The following is a 23,107-nucleotide window of genomic DNA, read 5'->3' as shown; positions in this document are numbered from 1 at the left end:
AATGATCTCCTATCACGCGAATTCACAGTCAGAGATGTTAGCATTAAGCTATCGGGGTTGTGGCCTGACCTCCTGTATAACTGAAGTGTATTAGATCACACTAAAAAGAACACAATATACATGACACTGATCAGTTAGCCCCATGTATATATGAAAATAATAACTATAATGTACAAGAGAGAGAACGTATTCAAAACTACTTACTCTGCAAACTGGCGCTAGTTGTATTGAATAACACTAAAGGAATAAGTAATAATACACTTGGATGGATAATTGAAAAACATCCAAATTTATTTGAAATAGTCATTTTGTAAAAAGAAGGATTAACAATGGTAATGATAACAACAGTAGTACTAATAATAATGTTAATGATAGAAATGATGTCGTTGGTAATTTTAACATTGAAAATAAGATTCTTTTCTTGTTTTTTTGCTATTCGACTACGTAAGAAGAAATTGTTAATTAGTGAGTAGAAAATTAGATGAACATTTTCATTTGAAAATAAAAACTTCAAACACAAAGAATATATTTTTTTCTCAGTTACTATGACGGTGAAATTGGGTCTCCTAAAAAGAGAAAATTATAACAAATATATACAATGAAATATTCTAACGTACAAAAGAAAAAAAAATCAAATAATTGACATTTTAACTTCAAATAAATTCGGTTATCCTGTTGTTCATATTTTGATTGAATTTTTATTAATCTTGGTTGGTATATTTGTATCCTGTGAAGATTGCATCGATAAATGGCGTATGAACCTATTGTTGGTGACTGGCTAACATGGGATTGCATCTAGCTAACGTTGCTCCATTGTCTTGTAGACTAGACTTCTGTATCAAAGGCTCGTGAAGCGACCCCTTAAAGAAAGTACCTGCTTCAGTTTGGGCACCCGAGTGATATCACAGCCCTCACAGAAATCGGATGACGAACTGTGGCGTATATAGATTTGGTGTCGCCTTGTACCGATATTTATGGGTTTAAATGAAATTAATAAATCACTCAAGGGTAATAGAAGATATAATAATATGATTCGAGAAGATAAAATGGATTTGCAGGGTAAAAAATCTAAGATGGTTTCAAAACTCAAGATAGAAAGGAAGACGTAAGGTGAAAGCATCTGGATTATTGTGATCGATTTTGAGCCATGTCTGGTGGTCAAGACGTTTGACTTTTAGCCACGAGATCCTGTGTTAGAATCGCTCTCCACCTACTTCAGTTTGATCGACCGTGTAGTGTCATTAGCCCGCACACTTGGAGTGTGACTCTAAGTACCTGATGAATGAGTTGATTTATTATTTGTGTCAATACCCGCCCTCCGATGCACCAACCACTGATCTCGATTATCGCGCGGATCCTAATCAAGTAATCAGTACCCTATGAAGTGACCCAGATGAACAGTTAGTGCCTTCACGAGATAAGTGAAGAACAGAGTAAGGAATAAAAATGCTTTAATTTGTAACATTTAAATGTACTCTGAATTAAATGATATTTATACATGCATAAACTTTGTCCATGTCTAGACTTTGAGATTTTCAGATGTTACAAGTCGGTTGGTTCAATTGTAAAATATGTAGATTAGTTTAAATTCATTACTTAATGATGAGTGAAAGTGTTGTAGAGTTAGGATTTTATGAGCTGACTTTCGATCATAAAAATGTAAAAAAAAAAACGGTGGTCGATAGATGATAGGTTACTATACAATTTGACCGAGTGATAGCTGTTCTCACAAGACTGAATTATTGAAGAGAATACTCAAATAGACTGACATTAGAAAACAATACAGCTACTCAATAGGATAAAATTTTATCGAATGAAGTAACGTGCTTATGTACAAAATATTAGCAGAAGAGTAGACTTAGGTAAATAGTATAGTCAGTTTTTTAAATCACTCGTACATAGAATGAATCAAGACCCTCATTATATCAGAAAGACTTATGTTTAAACGACTTATTCAGTAATTAGGATCAAAATGATAAAATTGTAACTATCCTGAAGATTTATCTTATGGTTTAAAAGATTTTACATTAAACAATAACAGGAATATAAATGCGGATTTAAACAAAGTTTACACATGAAACAAAACAGTAAAATGTGTTGCTTGGCAAAAAAAAATAAACGATTTGCAAAGAGATACAAAAATTTTGATTAATCTCTCAGAATACTATGTGAAATGTAGGTCTACATCAAACCCTGCTATTTTGTATCATTCTTCTTGAAAATTCCGGTAGTCTTTACCAATAGAAAAGTCAATTTTTTGTTCGAGTTAAAAGTTTATTAGAACAGGGTTGTGGAGACTGTTGAATTTGACTGAGATTACGAACCCATCTTAGTTAGACAACCGTTAAAGACCTGGAAGTACTGGATGATCATTTCGTTTTAGTATCAAACCCTTCGGCAGTGCACGCATACAACCCCGACACCGGGAATCCAAGACAGCATTTTCCGTCTCGTGTGTGGACGCTTAACCATTGAGCTGATATCTGATTCCAATCAATTCATAACACTGGGTAAGCAACTTACGCTTATACGCCATTGTATTCCGGTTCACTGGCTTAGAGGTTAAGAGTTCACAAGTGAAAATGAACGTCCTGGTTTTGACTTCCAGTGCCGTGGTGTACTGATGAGTAGAGTCACATACTAAAATGAAACGATTCTCCATTGCTTCTAGGTTTTCAATTATTATCTAACTTCGGTTGATTCATGATTTGAGCACAAGTTTATGTTTGACAACTTTACAATGTCGCACATAAAACAAACAAGCAATTCAGTGAAAAGGTCTTCTTTACAATGAAGTTATAATTAAGTTCTATATATGCACAGTTCAACAGACTCATACATAACTTTCAAATGAATACTTAGATATTTTAATACACAACGTGTGACGAAAGTGGTTTGTATCATGCATTAAAATAGACGAAATATATCCATATTTATTTTGTGGTAAATATTATTCACTTTGAAAATAAAAAGCCGAGAACGTGATAGACGACTAACATCTTTGCCTACTATACTATAACACACACACATTGGAAATCAATCTATTAGAAGTTATTCTATCAACACCATATATGTGTAACGATATATTTTGAGGATCTGAATCAATTAATCTAGACACTCGATACGTGGTCCCTATTCCTACAAACTCCGCCTGGAGTCCCTCTGGGGGCTACTGCCGGTCCCAAGCCCGGATAAAGGAGGAGGGTTGGGCATGGGGTCAGCGTCCCCATCCCGTGGAAAACTAACTCGCTAAAAAAACGCTAACCAGAAAAATTATTCCTACAAACAAGGCATACTATATTTATCATTCTGCATCAGAAATTACAACAATCTTATTTAACAAATATTTTCATGATAATTTATTATTTCACTAGTTGAAACCATGAGCGCTTAACCATTAGACCACTGAGCTGGCATCCAACGGTGTTAAAACCTAACTTCAACCAATCCATGAAATTGCGCCATCGTAAACCATTGTCTTCAGTGAGTTCCTATCTCACAACAGACCTGGTTGAACTCCACTGGTAACGGCTTCTCACTAGACAATGGTGTACGGTGGCGCAACTTCGTGGATTAGTTGAAGTTAGACATTAACACCGTTGGATGCCGGCTGAGTGGTCTAATGGTTAAGCGCTCACGCACGAGACTGATAGGTCCTGGGTTCGAATCTCGCGGGGGCGGGATCGTGGATGCGTACTGCTGAGGAGTCCCACACTAGGACAAAACAGCCATCCAGTGCTTCCAGGTTTTCCATGGCGGTCTAGCTTCAATTGACTCATGATTTCAACCAGTGAAATTTTTAAAATCTCCACTAAACCCATTCTGATAATTTATTATTTGAAATAGAAAATAACACGACTAATACAAAACAGCTAGATTTCTACTTAATTGAAATAAACCAAAAAAAGAAAGAAGCTATTCTGTTTTTATTGTCGATTGTTGGGAAAAAATAATAAATACAAGAAATTTGTTTCTTTAAAACCTTGGGATTTTATGTTCTTAGAATTTAAGCGTTTCAAATTAAGTGAATTCTTCTATTCATTTAATGAATCTAATAAACTAATAACCTCGAAGTAGGTGAAACGTATTTAGAAAAATGTAATGAGTAAATCAAATTTTAACACATTACTGTTAGGACAGCTTCCGAGAATTATGGCAGAGCTTCCAGAGGCTCAAAAGGAACCGAAGAGTTTCCATCCAATCAGAACATGATGAAGCTTTCTAGCATATCAACGTGGCATGCTATTATTGGTTAGTAGCATAACTTGCCTCTTTGCGGATTGGCTGAATTATAAAGATATTATAACAAACGCTAATATATATAAATACCCATGATTTTCTGTGCATTTTGATTCTTATCCAACAAACACTTCTTCAGTTTTCTCCTGTCTTCTAATTTTGCGACAGTGGGGTTTTATACGTTCGAGTGCCGTGGTTATATACTATATTCTGCGTTAATCAAGTAGTGAACATAACATTTACATGGTAAATTTTTTAAAACTAATCGATTAGTGAATTCATGACAAGGTGGTCATAGGAGTTTTTGCATGAAACCTCATCTATAGACGCGTTAAGAGTTATATACACGAATAATACGTTTCCTACAAACTTATTAGTTGAATTTTTCTTCGAAAGCATCACCCCACTCCAAAAAAAGTAGATCAGCAAAACAAGAATGGTCAAGCATTCGCTGTGGGACCTGGTAGTTCAAGATTTAATCCCTAGCGGGGTGGTCATGTGTCCATCCTACTGAGGAGGCTCATACTAGGATAAAATCTGTTCAATGCTTTCTGGTTTTTAACGAAACACCAAATCGGAAAACTCCGTGACGAATACAGACTATATAAATGAGGGATATTTCGCAAACATTTTCACATTGTGTGAAAAGAAACAATGTATCTCCTTGGGAAAATCTTGATGGAATTCCAATCAATTCATTAAATTAAGTTCATTTTAGTATTACAACTATGATTCATGTCGGTAAAAAAACACTACATAGCTACATCCGCATTATACTAATAAAACTTTTCTAGATAAACAGATAGAAATCAATGTATGTGTAAATAACTCAGTCCAACAGGAAGTCAGTCATTGGCAGCCTGAATAGCCCAGTATTATCATCTCAGACCATAAAGGCGAGGTAGGTTTGAGTCCCACGATGAGCATCAATTTCCACAAGCCTGTCGGTATACTTGGTTGAAAAGTACCAACTAGCACGAAACCTAAACCCAGGGATTTCCCAGTGACTACTTTTAACTACCTAACAGTAAATGTAAATATGTATTTCACGACAGAGGTAAGTAAACTTCATAGAAAAAAGTTCGAAACTTATAAATGAAAATTCCTAACAACCTGTACACAGTACATAATTCTAATCATGGATGCTCACTACTACGGAGTCCCATACCAGGAAAAAAAGGCCGTCCAGTGCTTCCAGGTTGTAAACGGTTGACATACATCGGTCCAAGAATTCAAGAAAATTCTATAGTTGAAACTTGAATGCTTAAATTACTAATCCTTTTTCTTACTGAAGGAAAAAATTAAGTGGCTTCATTCTTAAACTCAATCATCATTATGAACTGATAAAAAAAGTCACCATACAAGTTCTTTAAAGTACCAATAACATGACAAAAATGACTGAAATATCTGACACACGACAATCCAATTTGCCGAACAAAATTCAAATAAACAAATCAAAGTCGGACCAAATTTACTCAATTTCAATATTCTTTTAATTTTGTTTGTACAATGAGGTTAGCTCATCAGCACGTTTTGGTATATTACGAAGAAAATGTAACTAACAACAAATAAACAACCACAAACTCTTTCCACATAACGGTATTTACAGTTTCATGCTTGAAATAAGTGTGTTTTTTTCAGCACATATGAACACCGCTGTTTAAACAAAAAGTCACATATGAACACTGGAACTGTGAGATGAGATAGATATACAATGTGTGTGTATGTGTGTTGGTAAAATAAGGGTAACAAATTTCACGCGTACATCAACTAATAGTAATATTGTTTAAACCAGTAGGACTGAAAATAATGTAACAAGTAGAAAATATAACACACCTAAAAAACAATTCCACATAACACTGACTAGTTGTCCAGATGACAAATTGTATGCATGCGTGACAGATATTATTGGCGAATTTTTATATATTATGCTAGATATATATGACTAAAGCATTTATATAGTTATAACATAGAACATGAACGGATATGACTATAGTAGGAAAATTCAGTTTAAAGAGTTTTAGAGAGAAAAAAAGAAAAATTGAATTTAGAGTTGTCTGAAATAAACAATCACTAACATCAGTGTACCGATAACAGGATGTAATCAATAAACAGAATGTATTGTAATGCTTCAGATCAGTACTTTGTTAAAGATAATTAATAAATCGGTTTAATTCATCTACTAGATACAGGAGTGCATTTGGCTTCGCGGTCCACTCTAAGGTTAGTGATACTATCCGGTCGGCAAAACTGAAGTGGGTGAAGCGAGGTTCGAACCTAGGGCTCACAAGGCTGGAATGAGAGTGGCTTAGCCACTGAGTCATTACTTTGTAAATTTTCTGAGGGATAGTCCGAGGGCCTCCATACTGACGAAACTACGCGTTCGGTCAGACCCGATAAATGATTATCACAGGCGTCAACGTACTAGAGTAAAATGCTGAGCCTCTATCTGGGATAGGGTATTTAAGATTACCTCGGTCCGGGCTCCAAGTAGGTTATTACTAATCAGGAAGATAACTATAAACATTTTCAAGCATTTAACTAAGGCGATAATGTGTAAAACTAGTGAAATTTGGAATTTTTTCATGAGCTGATGCTAAATGAATGACAAGTAAAGTCAGTGGATAGTTGTTTTGTTTCTGTATACAACCGTTGGTAATATACACTGACGTTATGACATAGACGTGAATTTAGGAGCTTTATATCTTACAAGAAGCATAATATCACTGAATTACTATGTTGGAAATCAATCACCTAATTATTCAACTTCAACGAAACTATGATATCGAGTCATCACCGTATACTGTTATTAATGGGTAACTATTCTATTTTCAGCTTGCATTAGCCATTAAACTATAAAATATACTGCTGGTCAACAAGAATAACTGGACGTAACTCATACTAATCAGTAGCTTTAACCAACTAGCTTCAATGCTTTAACAAGGTATAGTCATTTTTCTCGTTTGATAATGAAGTCAGATGCAACGTATACACGACTTTTCATACCCAAATTAGCGTTATAACGGCACCATAGATTGCCCAGAATAGTATAAGCTAATTTAACTCTCACTACACATTGAATGATTTCAATTGTCACTCCACAAATAGAAATCACACAGTTGATTAAATACACCAACCAAAGGACAGTTTGCTTTTTATTACTCTATGGCTACGAAACAGTATGTGGAGGTAGAAGACATAAGTACACTCCGGGTTTCTGATTATTGGTGTCTTTGAAGAATTATTTGGGGTCCGCGAGATAACTTCAAACAACAATCGAAGGCATGGGGTGATATGGCTTAAAGTCGCTCACAGTAGTGAAATGCACTCACCCTTTATCTTCCAGTCTTCCTCCACACATGCTTTTTCATTGTCTTTTCGGACCATATTCTCAATAACCAGTCATCTTCATTGTCGTTGTTATTACATTATTTTGATTCTTCTGTTATTCGTCTTGTTAGTTTTATCTCGTTATGTTAAATATGATATCCCAACATGAGCTAACACATATTTGCCTTAGGCTCTAGCTTGACGATGACTGACTAATTGGAACGTTTCACCATAAGGGATGAGTCTAGGCTACTATGTTAATGAGGGTAAACATAAATATTGTGAAGATAGATCATTCGGTAATACCACTATAAACCTTTATTAGAATAAGATAGGAGTGGATTTTTTAAAAAAAATTAGCCAGTCAGTCTCAATACAGAACCTGGTACGTATGTATATCGGTTCGAGTTGCCATACCCCATTTAGCAAAGAGAGGTGAAATTAATAGGCTGAATCCCAGTGATAGAAGTAATAATTGTACCAGTGGTAATAGAAAAGATTAGGTATCGAAGATACGACTCAAAATATAAGTTATTGAAGTAAAAATAAAACAGGAAAATTAGGAATTAAAAAGCATAGAATTCGAAATAAGATGTCTAAACCAAAACACAGATCTACATAGTACCTACTGTGTTAAACCAAGGTTATTGGAATAACGCTTAAAATACCGATCATTCTGATTAAGTCTGCTGAGATTGAGACACAATAGGTTCTAACTTAAGAATATTGAGATTAGTGTTCTGCAAACAATAATGTTAGATTAGATTTTAAACCTAAAAGCAATGGCAGCATATGTCACAAATTTCAATTGACTTAGTTATTTTCGTAAAGATTTTACTCTGAAATCTAAGCGAGCCTAGTGTATATGGATATTGCCCCCAAATGTTCTCAAATAGCCACACGTATACAATCAGTGACAGGAAAATCCTACTAACTGCCTTCCCTCTAAGTGAGTGTTATTTACGAAATTGAGAGGACGAAAAGCGAATGTCCAGCACGCGGATCAGGTTGGTGGATACAGAGGACTCAACCTAGGGAAGTTGAAAAACCCTGATTCCGAATCAATGGTCAACATAAACTCCAGGATCCTGATGGGACAATTGGCGTATGAACCTATTGTTCGTGACTGGCTACCATGAAACTGCACCTTCCAACGTTGCTCCATTGTCTGGTAGATTAGACTTCTGTATCAAAGGCTCGTGGAGTGGCCCCCCAAGGAAAACCAACTGCCCCAGTTAGGGCGTCCAGGCAGTATTCCAGCCCTGACACAAATCGAATGACGGTGTGGCGCATATATACTTCGTGCCTTCTTGTACCAATGTTTGTTTAAATAAATTAAATAATAATAGTATATGGATAGTTCTCAGTGATTACAGTAACTACAACGAACAGCCATATGTTTACGTATAGATGCCCCTGAATTTATACACCGTTCTCCATTACCAATTTAATTGGAGAGCATACACATTTTACAACCTTGAAATACTCTATAAACTACCTTTTAGTAGCATACTAACATAATACAACTGTATCCTATATATTATGGGTAAATTATTTGGCTGTAAGTGTACCAGACTCCTGAAATGCTCATTTTTCAGGTATTTTAAGAAAATGAATGACAGAAATATAAAGCTGGTGGAATGAAATAATCAGTCAAACAATCACGTACAATGTACAAGTTGACACATAACGTACATCCGTTCAAATCGGCACACCAAATTAGCACAGCGAGGTAAAATTATTAAGACATCCTAGATTAGTAGAATTAATGGCAGTATAAGTAGTGATAATAAAAAAGGGGAAAATATGGTATTCCAAGACTCAGGTTCTGAAGGAAGACAAGGAGGAAATGTACCTACGTCATTGTAAAAGACTGAGTCATGTTACCCAAAGTCTAACCATGGGTTACGATAGTCAAGCTGACCACAAGTCGACGGTTCGTTCCTATTTACATGGCTTAGTCCAATTATCAGTGAGTTCATAGATTAATGCCATGTTTTTATTTAACCGCCTCCACCTTCCAACCCACCACTGTATCAAACAACACCGCCCATCAAAGTAGGCAGTAGTCAGTCATACGAAGCACAAGCCCCCATTCATCTCTCGGGAATGTGAGATCCCTAAACACAACTTATGAGGGAAATCCGTTGGTAGGATATAGTTTGGATTAAAGTATGTTCCATACAGGATTATGTTGGAGCAGACTAATTGGTTATTTTTTAGCCGACCAGCGCTAGCGGACACTTGGAGAAGATTCTAGAATTTAATCTTGTAAAACTACAGATATACTAACGTTTCTTACTGAGAATCCTTAATCCCAACCGACCTTGTTGATTTGGAATACAAGTGCATTCCTGTTCAACCGTGTTTTGATTTGGGGAATTGTTGAGTGAAGTCGTGTCCGAAGAATACTAATCAATAAGTAGCTGGGTCGTAACAAGAGATATCACAACAGTGGTGACGGGGTGGATTTCAGATCAACTTTCGACACATTACTTTATGGACTTTTAATGCATTTTTAGCATAATTATGTTTAGTGGTAATAACTCCGTTCAGAAACCCTAATCATTATTTACTATTTATTTATTTGAACACAAATATTGGTACAAAGGGGCACCAAGTACATATGCGCCACACAAGTCACTTGATTTGTGTGTGGGCTGGGATACTGCGCGGATGCCCAAACAGAAGCAGGTGGTTGTCCTAGAGGGCCACACCTGAAGCCTTTGACCTAAAAGTCTGATCCACAAGGCAATGGAGCAACGTTAAAAGATGCAGTCCCATGATAGCCAGTGACCAACGATTGCTTTATACGACATTTGTTCCTTCAGGATATTGGAGCCCATGTGCACCATTGGTTTGGGATCAGGGTTTTCCAACGTCTTACGTGGACTTCTCGTGTGCATCAATCCGGTTAAAGCGCCGAACATTCGCTTTCCGTCCTCTGAATCTTGTAAACAACACCCCCGCCACAAGAAGGCAGTGAGTAGGACTTCCCTGGCAGTGGCGTCCAGGTGAGAGCATTTCGAGTGAGAGCTGACTCACCCTACTCTAGGCCGTATCAGGGTATTTGGGGGCTGATATACAACCGATCACCTTAAAATTTATTTGAATTCTACTGAAATCATTACCAACAAGGCCTCCATTATGAAACCGGACTTCTTGATGCTGATGGGTTTGCTATATGGGGATGAATTGTGATATCAAAACGTTGAAAACCAACAAAGAAAACCATATTGTTTAAACTACATGCCCCACTTTGTCACTACTCATGAAACCTTGAGCAAACTTTAAAGTAGGAAATAAATATATGGTGCAACTTATATTTGGTCTTTTATTCCATTTTTGGCAATTTCGTAGTATTATTGACGCCAATCCATTATATATGGCTTACAGTAACGCATGAACCGGTAGTTATTGAGTCATTTTTATTGAGACAAGCTTATTACTAGACTAATACAACAAGTGACCAGCTGATGTCCAGTGCCTTACACGTTTCACATCAATAGTTAGTGAGTTTTTATTTTCGACTTATAATAAGCATATATTTCAGTCACAAAACGAATTATGAAGGAATCTAATTATATCGCAGCGTATCCTAGTGAAGGTTTTTTAGCCCAGTTACTTAAGACGTGTGAACCGATCGACGGGCTCAACATAGCTCACTTTCTGTGTTGGTGTGAACTAGCTCTTCGGGGTTACTGTGGCAACTAAAAAGTGGACCACGCATGTTTGACAAATATGTGTCATATCTAGGTGATGGAGCACTGCTTTGATTCCATGACGATGATGAATGGTGCTAAAGAAAATAGCGATACTACGTAGCTTCGTATCCACTGAGCCGACTGATCACGTTGATACAACGTAAATGTGAAGAAATCGACTACGAAATATGTTTAGGATTTATATATTTCGGATATATATACGGAAAGTAGACGAACGACAAAAGAACAGTGAATATGGAACTTTGACATTTAGCCAAGAACCAAAGAATAAAGAGTAAGTTAATCTATATAAGGTGAGCATTGTATAAACTACAAATGAGTAGATTATGGACACCATACGCATAAGCTAAGCATAAATAGAAACATACGAATGGAATTTACAAGGTCATGCACAACCGAAAGTCTCTAAGAGACTAGTTTGATTGTCTGTTTAGAAGACGGAATAGACTACGTATACGTAAAATGAGAAAAACGACTACAACGATAAAGCAGTTACAATGTATCATAGGTTCGTAGTGACAACTCCCCATTGATGAGTTCGAGTTGGCAAACAAACACTAAATGTAAGATCTGGTACGCGTGTATCAATTCGAGTATTCACACGGTAAACCAACGCAAAATACGAGAGGCGAAAACAAAGTCAACAGAAGTGAAAAAACCGGCGAGACTATAATTTATGGACGAACCGATCAGATATAAGATAACGAGTCACGAATTCGGGCGCGGAATCCATTCATACATTTGGCTAAATAGAGTTTGGGCATTATAGCTGATGTCAGTTTGTGGTGAAAACCCTAAATCTAATTTTAAACCCTAACCATCAACTGTAAATGAAAATTCTAACTGCTTTAAAACCCTCATTTAGTCCTAATTAGTTGTTCACTATCAAGGTCACTTCAGCGTCGCTCAAAGGTCGTCCATAAATTATAGCCTCACCAAAAAACCTTCATTCCCAAAATAAAACAGAAGAGCAGTTTGTGGAATGACTTTATGCTCTAGAATTAAAGGAATACTAAATGCACATGTGACTGGTTTCGAGTCATGTTAAGTAAAACAGACAACCATGGATTGAGGTTACTACGAAAGCTCTAGTCACGCACCTTGCACTTTTGCATATAATTGAGCTGAACAGTAACTGACTTCAAAGACTCACGGTACTAATGGGTTTCTTTATAAATACTTTAGGAAATCCTCTGAAACTATCCAGTACAGTCCGAAGAGGTCGACGGTAGTTATGAGTATAACAAGTCCTATTTTATGTACACTTGAAAATTTAACAGTCTCTTAAAATATGCGTTTATATTTTTGCCTTTTGGCTGTTAACTCATTAATTTTCTAATTTTGAAGAACGAGGACCTAATAAAGTTCCTTATAAACCTACAGACATGGCTTCACGTATAGTAGACAGTGGATCATTAATTTTTTTGATGACTTCTTAGCAATAGTGCGGTAAGGCTACGTTTGACAAAACTTCAAAATAACAGGTACTTCAACCACCCCCCAACAGATTTTCAAAACTTCATCAAGTTATATTGAACAGAAAAAAGTAGCAGTAGTAAAGAAACAAGAGTTGTACTGTAGAGGCTATTCGTGACACTACTGCTTGTATTTTTACCCATATATTCTAGTCATTATTTTCCAAGTTATCGTCTTGAGTAGTCTGTGTTAATGTTTCGGAGTACGAAACTCGAGATCTCAAGAAGCATTTATAAAATCTTAGCCAACATTGAATGACGGCTGCTGCACCAAACAGACCAGAATACCCTGATGACGGATTTAAACGAGGGCGTCATAAGGCTTGAAATTACAACACTAACCAGTTTGTATTAACGTATCTAGTTCAATTATTCCGACAAGCTCTGATGATTTATTTCGTAAAACCAGATAACAAAAATTATTATATGTATATGTATATATATATTTTTTAAAGTCAACAATATTGGTCACTTACTCATCAGTGCATGAAAACAAGCTTATGCCAGAAAGTCCCCAGAAGAATCACGAACTTGATACCCGCGCTCTCAATGGAACCCGCCAATACTTCTTTCGAATCCGAGACAAGAAAATGAAGCGTTAAAAAGGTGGTGACTTGTTAATGAATAATAAATTGTCGTAGTTTAAAACCACCAGAATACATGACGATTGTTGAATTTATGTAGTAACTTTGCATGTAAGCCTATGAACATCGCTGAATTTCTCATAAGTATTATTGAATCACGATACTCAATTTGAGAGACTTAATTGTGTTATGGCCTTGTACTCGTCCTCGCAATTCTAAATCATGCAGTTTAATTTGAATTCACTAATTTGCAAACTACCTACTGTCCTCAGTATGTCAGCGCACTCAGACTGCTAAATATTTCAGTGGCTCAAAGACTGAAGGGTAAAATGTTTATGCTAATAGTTATATATTTCATGCCAACTTGATTTTTAAAAACTAAAATCTGATTCAGTCTCTCTAAAGTTATGCCGACTTCTTCGTTTGCAAAGATCTCCTGGAAAACGGTTAATATCTCTTCCAATTGTAAATTCCATAGTTCACACACCCTAAACAGGTATGTTAAAGTCTCCTATTATTTTATTTTCTCATGTCTGAACTTTTAGAGGCCAGTTTATCTAAGACGCTAAACAGGCATCGTTTTCTTAGGTCAGTCTTACTCCAAATGATTACCTAACACTTTTTTCTACAATTATGTCATTTCAGACGTTTAAATATACACCTACTGTGCATAAATTCATCCTATTCATCGAGCTCTTTATTATCTTATCACCGATTTATTGTCCTATGAGTCTGAAAACCAGGTCTTGGCTCAAGCACAGAATTAGGTCCCATATTGTCCAGTAAAACGTACATTATTCGGAATATTGTTAGTCTTGAGGGTCCACAAATAGAGAACTATGTTAATGGAATAAGTACTATGGCTAGTGCAACAGAGATATTCTTCGATGTGTATGTTCCACTTTGAACGCGAAATGTCTAGTTCCTACACCGAAGGGAAATGTCTTGAAGATGTAAACTAGAAAAACAAGAATTTAACATGACAAAAAGAAACTATGGAGATTCCCAAAAAACCAATTATTTCTAATGGAATGAATGTGCTGAATTAACGAACCACTAGTCTGTAGTTGAATCTATCTGTTTGCTATCTTTAATTTGACGATGAAAATTTGAAAAAGCCCTTAGGTTACGATGTCAAGGAAATCAAGAAAACACAAGACTACTAAATATCTAACTGTAATAAAGGTTCTACATGAAGCAGTGAATAAATGCTAAAAATAAATAGTTCAGTAAATCTTCAACAATGACGCTGTCTTCATTAGTTTTACCGAGCACACACCTAGCTGAACGCACTCGGTCACGCATCCACATCAGGTCACGAGTGAATACACCGTGGTACGCATTTCTTGCAACTTCTAGCCAGCTTAAACCTAACGCCTCTCGACATTTCGATTGTTTTCCAAATATTTCTTCAAACCCCTTCATTTCCGACTTCTGGTTTAACTGCGTTGGTATACTTCGATTACAGAGGTGCTAGTTGTAAAGACTTTGTGAAAATCTGAAAACTTTGGCATTTTTATACATATCCCCAAAATACCAGTAAGTGAACAAGGACAGTGGAGTTCCTGAGAAGATTGTTAATATTATCCGGAACTCATATGACGGACTACAGTGCAAGGTCGTGCATGGAGGACAGCTGACAGATGCATTCCAAGTAAGGACCGGAGTCAGACAAGGCTGTCTACACTCTCCCTTCCTCTTTCTTCTGGTGGTCGACTGGGTTTTGAAGACCTTGACATCTGAGGGAAAACACGGAATACAATGGACAGCTCAGAACCAATTAAACGATTTGGACTTCGCAGATGACCTAGCCCTCCTATCGCATACACATGTACAAATGCAGATAAAGACAGCCAGTGTAGCAGCAGTCTCTGCATCAGTAGGCCTCAGAATACACAAGGGGAAAACCAAGGTCCTCAAATTCAAAGCGGAGAACAGCGATCCAATCACTCTTGATGGCGAAAATCTGGAAGATGTAGAATCCTTCACATACCTGGGAAGCATCATCGATGAACAAGGAGGTTCAGATGCAGACGTAAAGGCGAGGATTGGAAAAGCAAGGGCATCATTCCTACAGTTGAAGAACATATGGAACTCAAAACAACTGTCTGTCAACCAATATCAAAGTGAGAATCTTCAATACGAACGTCAAGGCAGTTCTACTGTATGGAGCTGAAACTTGGAGAACTACGACAACCATCATCAAGAAGGTGCAAGTATTTATAAATACTTGTCTACACAAGATACTCAACATCCATTGGCCGGATACCATCAGCAATAGCCTTCTGTGGGAGAGAACAAACCAACTTCCAGCTGAAGAAGAAATTAGGAATAGACGATGGAAATGGATGGGACATACATTACGCAAATCATCAAACTGCATCACGATGCAAGCCCTAACTTGGAACCCTGAAGGGAAGCGGAAAAGAGGAAGGCCATAGAACACATTACGTCGGATAATAGAAGCAGATATGAAAAGGATGAATAGGAACTGGAAGGAGCTGGAAAGGATTTCCCAGGACAGGGTTGGATGGAGAATGCTGGTGAGCGGCCTATGCTCCTTCACGAGGAGTAACAGGAGTAAGTACGTAAGTAAGTAAGTAAGAACAAGGACAGGAGACTAGGGTAAAATAAGCTTCAATAATTTCACTAGCGGAGGACTGTACTGGATAAGATTGGCTACATCGTATATGCAGCTAACTACAAACTGTAAATTATGCCAATGTGGCGAGACGCAAAAGAGTTATGACGTCCTATATAAAAAATCAAAATGCTTTTGAAGCACACTGCTCCTTTGAGACTGGGAATACTTCTAAGGGGCAGCTGCGAAAATGCTGTGTTCTCTCCGAAAATTTTTGGATCGAGGGTCATGTGCAAACAAGCTGAAAATAATAATGCCTCACCATTATTATTATTCACAAACATCTTATCGGCACATAAGTGTTGTGAAGAAACCATTTCGGTCTTCTTCAAAAAGGCCGTAATACACAAGTTTCAATAATGTTAACATTTTATTTGTAATATTTGAAAAAGATAATAATAATAAAAATGGAATACTAATAAATTAGGTCCTGTGTGATTGAAAATATTGAATTGAGTTTAAAGAAGGAAAGGGACAAAATAAGGGAATAGAAATAAGGGAGACATGAAATACGCAAATAGTTTAATAAGTGTGTTTATGAACACAGAACAAGAATGAACGACTATGCATGTGTTGTCAAATTAGTAACAAAAATAAAATTGAAAATAATTATGAAAAATAACTTATTGCAGTAAGATATGACGCTAGAATAAGTGTTTCTGCAGTCATAGTTTGGAGTGATGCTATGAAAGTCTCAATTAAGTGAAAAGGATAACCAAATATTAATGTATATCATCAAGATACCGAGGACATGAATAAATTTTTACCAGAGTATTACTGAGCCAAACGAAAGATTCAGAAGATTTCCAACCTTGAGGTCGACAACCTGACCTTCATAAAGACCGATTAACTACCGACAAATTCGCAACACTTTAAGTCACTTTCGAGCAATTATGTGAATGAAATTCATCACTTAGTTTTGCCATCTCAAACACGTAAGAAATGTAGATAGAGACGACAAATGTGATGGTGGCTTCCACAGAAATGTGTCTCAACATCTACAACGGAAAAAACAAGACCGTGAAGTACAGTGCAGTGAGTACAAAATAAATCACATATGACAATGCACTTAAAAGCCTTCATATACTTAGACAGTATCATAAAGTAACAGGGAGGATCTGGTGTAGATATGAAGGCATAAGTCAGTAAGGAAAGTATAGCATTCCTGCAACTGATGAAAATCAGGTACGCAAAGAAGCTGTCGCTCAAGACCTATGCCCATGAAAGGTGACAAGCTTAGGTAAGTACTAGCATTTTGCTGAAGCCTCCCCATTGAAATTATTTGTAGGATGTTCATGAATATCTCTACAAGGTCTTCAGAAGCACATAAAAAATGATCAAAATAGACTCGACTTTACCACTAGAACAATATATTTAATATAAAAATGAGTCACAATGACTTCGTCTTCATGGTCGAGTCATTCAGTAAACCTTTGTTGACTTCCACCCATTTTCCAGAAAACTCATACTAAGTAAGTAAATGTTTAGTTCCCAGGATCGTTTGGTTATGAGCCACTATTATTCCACTCTTACTACACATATATCAGCCTACCTATCAATATATCCAACTTTATACCAACCGTATTTATGGATGGTCATACTAATCCTTGAATTAGTAATTAATCTACTCAGAATAGTTAGCAGACGCCCACACCTCACTTTTTCCGCACAGTCTAAAGGGTTGTCGATGGAGAAGACCAACAAATGAAAAGCCAAACTCAAATCTCTTCCAAACCAAACTTACAAAAATTCGTAACATACTAACTACAGACTATTAGGCCACATCAAAATAAAATATGCTCTGCAAAATACAACTCTCAATAAATCCAGAACATCAATAATCTTCACCTGGCCTATGTATCTTCTAAGAATTGTAAAATCATTTAAATCAAGAAAGTTCACCATTTGACTATCTATCTTCTGAATCGTTATTTCTGCAGATGGTCAATAGTCATTTTCTCGGCAAAATCGTATTTCTGATTATGTTTCGTTCACTGAATGAGTTGGAAGTATACTGAATTTAAATGAGTAGGCTGGACCATCGTTGTTTCTCGAATGTTCTACATTGCGATGTTGAACTAGGACATTATCGATGCATTTTTCTAGCTCTTCTGGACCATTCAGATTCACTGATGCGGCAGCACACTCTAAGGTTGGAACACACTTTTTTCCTAAACGGTCAGACTGAGGTTGTCGTAGAGCTGTAAGTAGACGACGGCATCCAATATCAGTAAACCAACTGTTAATTTTTTCCGGTGAAATGGGTTACACCTTCAGCTACTAATAAATTCAAATGGTTCAGATGGTTGTGGACGGAATGGAAGCTTTCGCTTAACGGGCTTTTGTGTCTAGTAGCAGCGGATCAACAATACCTCCAGGCAGGAACCGTGCAATAAATCACAAGAGTAAAACCGTGAATATCTCTTCAAGACTAAATATATTCCTCATCTTTCTTTTAGTGAAGTTTCCACTCAGACTGTTCGTGAGTACCCCTTCTGGACATTTGGAATATGAATCAGTAACGACTAAACAGTAATGCAAGTTTAATAATAGGCACGGCACTATGCATGAATACGTTGCCACAGATAGCTTTTGTAAACAAGTAGGACAATTTTTTACACTTTCGCTTTTTATCAACACTAAGTGTCTTCATTTCTTTTGCTCCTTTAAGATCTAGTGACATGTCTTCTCTCCTTTAGTAAAACTCAGGGAAACTACACTCGGAATGAACATTCAAATCTCTTTTCACCGCACTTATGACAGTTCTAAGGTACTTACGAGTGTCCGTTACAAGTTTTGCTCTATTGGGAGGAAATTGTTGAATCAAATTACATTCGCATTCGTTAGGTGGTCTTCTGAAATATGAATAAAATGATAGAAAATCTGCATGTTGTGTGCCTTTGGCAGCTCGTTGCTCAGTGGTGAAACCACGAGCAGTCAACCCTAAATTTCATCTCTGCGCCGTGGCAGCGAATGACCGATGAAGTGACTTAGTTGGATGACGAATGGGACGTAATGTCTAGTGATAATTTACAATATTGTACCAATAATAGGTAAGTCGTGGCCAATGACACCAGTACTTGCAATACTTGTGGGATTTGAAGGAAAATCATTGTAAATAAACAAAAATTTCCCTTATAGGTAATTGACTCTATGTTACCAGTATTAATAATAAGTAAATGGGACTTCCTTTTGTTAGTCATCAATTTTTGCATCAAGAGTGAAGTACTGCTTCAGACTTTAGAAGGCGAAAGCGAGCCCATTCTTCTATCCAACTCAGTTGATTTTGACATATAGCTATTCAGTATTTTAGTGATAAATGACTTGGAACTTTCACAAACATCTAGTATATGTCCAACCCCAAAAAAAGACTTTTCAACTATCTGATTTGCTTGTAACATGGACCTAGTAGAGACAGTGTATTCCAACTATGGGCTTTGATTAAAGCAGTATTCATACTTACCATAAACGTAAGAGAGCCTAACATCACAAAAGGAGGGAGGGTGGCGTTACTGACCAGCAAACATGATGGTGGGGAGATAAATTCAATCCACCCATGTCTGTAGGGCAGAACATTTTGTTTAATTACGGCTCCTTATGGTTTAGTGGGATGTCACGAACTTATGGTATTGAAGCTGATTTATCACGCAAAATACCTCTTTAAATCGTGTTACGAACGTTGAATTGGTTTCACTTCCTACCCAGTAATCCTATTACAAGCAAACTAGACAATTTGCTAATATACGAAGCCTACTCAAGACCCTATGATACCTGAAAAAAAATAATACAAAAAAATGAAAAGGGCTCCAATTGCTTCGATAAAAAAAGATAGCCAATTGTATATCACAATACTGTTTCTAGCACCATATTTTATTTTATAACCACACATAATCCCATACTCTCAGCTCCTTTCCGAATCGCCTCCATTTGTCAGTTGTATGTCCACTCACACCTTGTTAACACTTATTCTCTTTAACCTATTTAATACTCTTTCTTAACAAATACCTTAATAAAAGAAAATTAGACTGAGTAATCATACCTTAAACATTCCTTCATGAATATTGGCCACTCTGCCCCTCGTGTTTTCTTTTACTTGCTCCCTCTTTCAGCCCCCTTGTGATATGGAACGAAAGATTTCATCCTGCACCATCCTCAAAGCCTAAGACATTCCAAAGGGACATAAGGTTGCGACATTTAGAAGCTCCCACCTTCAATGGACTTATCCTTGACCATCAGTTGCACATTCGCAACGCAACTTTCGTGAATCGCGCCAACTGTGATACTGATTAAAACCATCTACATTCATATCTTATAAATTATCAACCCAGCTGTGTAATTTACTACAGTGGATATTGTATCATTTGTATCAATTTGATCTTGCCTGTAAACTGGCATGCCTCATGTAACAAACTGTTATTTGAGAATAAATCATTATTGTTATTATTATTTACGGCAACGTACATAACGAAACTGACACGAACTACGAAGACGCAGCTCACCACATGAAAGATAAGGTTTCATGCACAAAAACGGTTTAAAAGTGCTTTTCGAATTATTCACCTGTCTAAATGAACCCCTGTTAGAAATCTGCGTTTTCAGTTGTTTACTTACTTACGCCTGTTACTCCTAATGGACCATAGGCCGCAGACCAGCATTCTCCAACCCACTCTGTCCTGGGCCTTCTTTTCTAATTCCACCCGATTCTTGTTCATTTTTCCTATGTCTATTTCCATTTTCCGGCGGTTTTCAGTTGTACAGAAGGTTTATTGACACTCGATGGAAAGACGTCATATGGGTTCGGTTTTGTTTGTATGTACTAATGATTTCTTGGTACATGATGACTGTGTGATCTCGAATTACAAACAAATAAATAAATACATTGTGTTATTCTGGGAATTCCAAGCTTGTATAACAATTCAAATACTACTAACCACCACATTTTTGCAACGACGTCACGTAATTATTAAAATCGTTATTAAAGAAATCTTTGGTTGCCTGAAAAGTTTAGTTAGAGTTCTGTTTGAAATTCTTCTCTAATTTAGCATTCTTAGAACTAACAGTCAGGCAGTCCAAAAGATTCATGAGCAGCTGTTCACCGAAATCGCACATGGTAGCTGATTTTTGAAGCCATAGTATAATATTTCTGATAGTCTGATTTGGAGCAAGAACTAATTCACTGAACTGTCTTCCTCTAAGTGTTTCAAATGATTTTACATGAAAATAATCGGCTAGTTTATTAAACAAAAGTAGAATACGTTTTCTAGGACATGCATGGTTTCATAACAGACTATATACTTATCTACATATAGCAGTAGTAAGATGAGCTGAGATACCAACTTCCTTGAAGTTATGTGACAAACACAAGGCGTCAAAACACTCTGAATAATCTTCCGAATCCAGTGGTGATGTGTTGATAGGCAGTTTATCCAAGTTACTTGACTACATGCGGACCGCGCTGCCAAACGTGAACCTGAGATAGTCCGGAGAAATACTAATGTAACGACCGAACTTCCAGTATTCGGTCTCAATGCAATGCTAGCGAACCAAAGTTTATTCGATCTGACCGAAACACGTCCTCCTGTATAGCGAAAAAACCCATTTTGTGTGACGTGTATTAAATCATACCGAAATACAAACACTATGCAAAGTTTACAGAGCTATTGATTTGGGGGATTTATTTACCTCCTCACTATCCAGTGTACACGACACATCAAATGGTGCAGCCTGCGTTATGTGGCCGAAGGTTCTTCCAACAAAAATAAGGCGTGCTGAATAGCTAATGGAATGGTTAACAGATAAGTCTTCGGTACCTGATAATCAATAAAATCACTTCCAACAAGATTGGGTCAAATATCTATCTTCAAGGATTCGAGTAATAGTTTCAAGAATGGAATCAAAGAGGACTGAAGAACATAAAACATACTTACAAGAAATCTGAATAAAAGTTATGATTAATGGCAGGGTGAAATAACAACACCTTGGAGGAGCTTTCAGCTTGTTCTTTTGATTGTACTTACTAGTCTCAATAAGTCAAAAACTCAAGCGTAACTTGAATTCGAAGTATGCAGTATGAAATTATTTTTCGCTGAAATAGAAGATTAAAACATAATATGCTGCCATTAACTGTGCTTTAATTGTACTAGTTGTTTACCACAGTGAGTGATAGTCAGACTGCAAATGTTATTGGTTGGTATGTTGTTACTTCACAAAAACTATACAGAGTTATTTATCCCATTGACTTGAGATGCTAAGAATGTTTTGAAGATCCTAGAACACCTCACTTATCATGCCTACTTTTTTCACCGATTTGATCGTGGTTTGTAACCCTAAAGTTACATGTAGCTAAATACCCCAGATATTTCGCTATATTCTCACATATTTGGGCTTCAAATAGAGTTTGAAACTTCGGACTAATTAGTAAATCCTTTTTTATTGTGTCATTTAGTGTTTAAGATTGGTAGTGATGCTCAAGCTTCAAGTGCACGGGCTCAACTGAAGACAGGCGAGAATTTAGTCATTGTCAGATACTCTTGATCTGGAATTGTTTCGACCTGTCAACCTGCGGTTACTAACTAGCATGAGGTATCTGAAATTTCGACTGATTGAATAGATTACATAACTGAGTTCAGTATCGACTATGTCCAAACGCATCACTTATTTACTTACTTACCCACGTGACTCACAACGGAGCATGGGTCACCGACAAGCATCCTCCAACCCATTATGTCTTGGGCCTTCCTCTCCACTTCTATCCAATTCTTGTTCATTTTTCTCATGTTTATCTCCATTTCCCGACGTAATGTGTTCTTTGGTCTTCCTCTTTTCCTTTGGCCTTGAGGATTTCATGTGAGGGCTTGTCTTGTGACTCAGTTGTGTACTTTTCTCAATGTGTGTTCTATCCACTCCCAGCGCTTCTTCCTGAATCCTTCCTCCGCTGGGATCTGATTTGTTCTCTCCCACAGTAGGTTGTTGTTGGTAATGTTTGGTCAACGGATCCGAAGTATTTTGCGTAGACAACTGTTAATAAACATTTGTATCTTCTGGATGATAGTTTTGTACTTCGCCAAGTTTCCACCCCATACAGTAGAACTGTCTTGACATCTGTACTGAAAG

At 36.8% G+C, this 23,107-nt stretch overlaps 1 protein-coding gene across 2 annotated transcripts in view; it reads right to left on the bottom strand.

Moving 5' to 3' along the window:
* The window catches only part of MS3_00009470 (uncharacterized protein), an 81,906-nt gene extending 68,563 nt beyond the window's left edge, over positions 1-13,343 (bottom strand). For both annotated transcript variants that reach the window (XM_012936799.3, XM_051217849.1), the window contains exons 1-2: positions 13,246-13,343; positions 205-566 (exon numbers count right to left, since the gene is read on the bottom strand). In XM_012936799.3, coding sequence (XP_012792253.1) covers positions 205-307 — 103 coding nt within the window. In that variant the 5' untranslated portion in view covers positions 308-566; positions 13,246-13,343. The remainder of the gene's footprint in view (positions 1-204; positions 567-13,245) is intronic.
* Between the last annotated feature and the right edge of the window lie 9,764 nt (positions 13,344-23,107).

Source organism: Schistosoma haematobium, chromosome 7, assembly GCF_000699445.3.
Source record: "Schistosoma haematobium chromosome 7, whole genome shotgun sequence".
NCBI lineage: Eukaryota > Metazoa > Platyhelminthes > Trematoda > Strigeidida > Schistosomatidae > Schistosoma > Schistosoma haematobium.
Note: the sequence above shows the minus strand (reverse complement) of the source record. Positions and strands in the feature narration are given on the sequence as shown.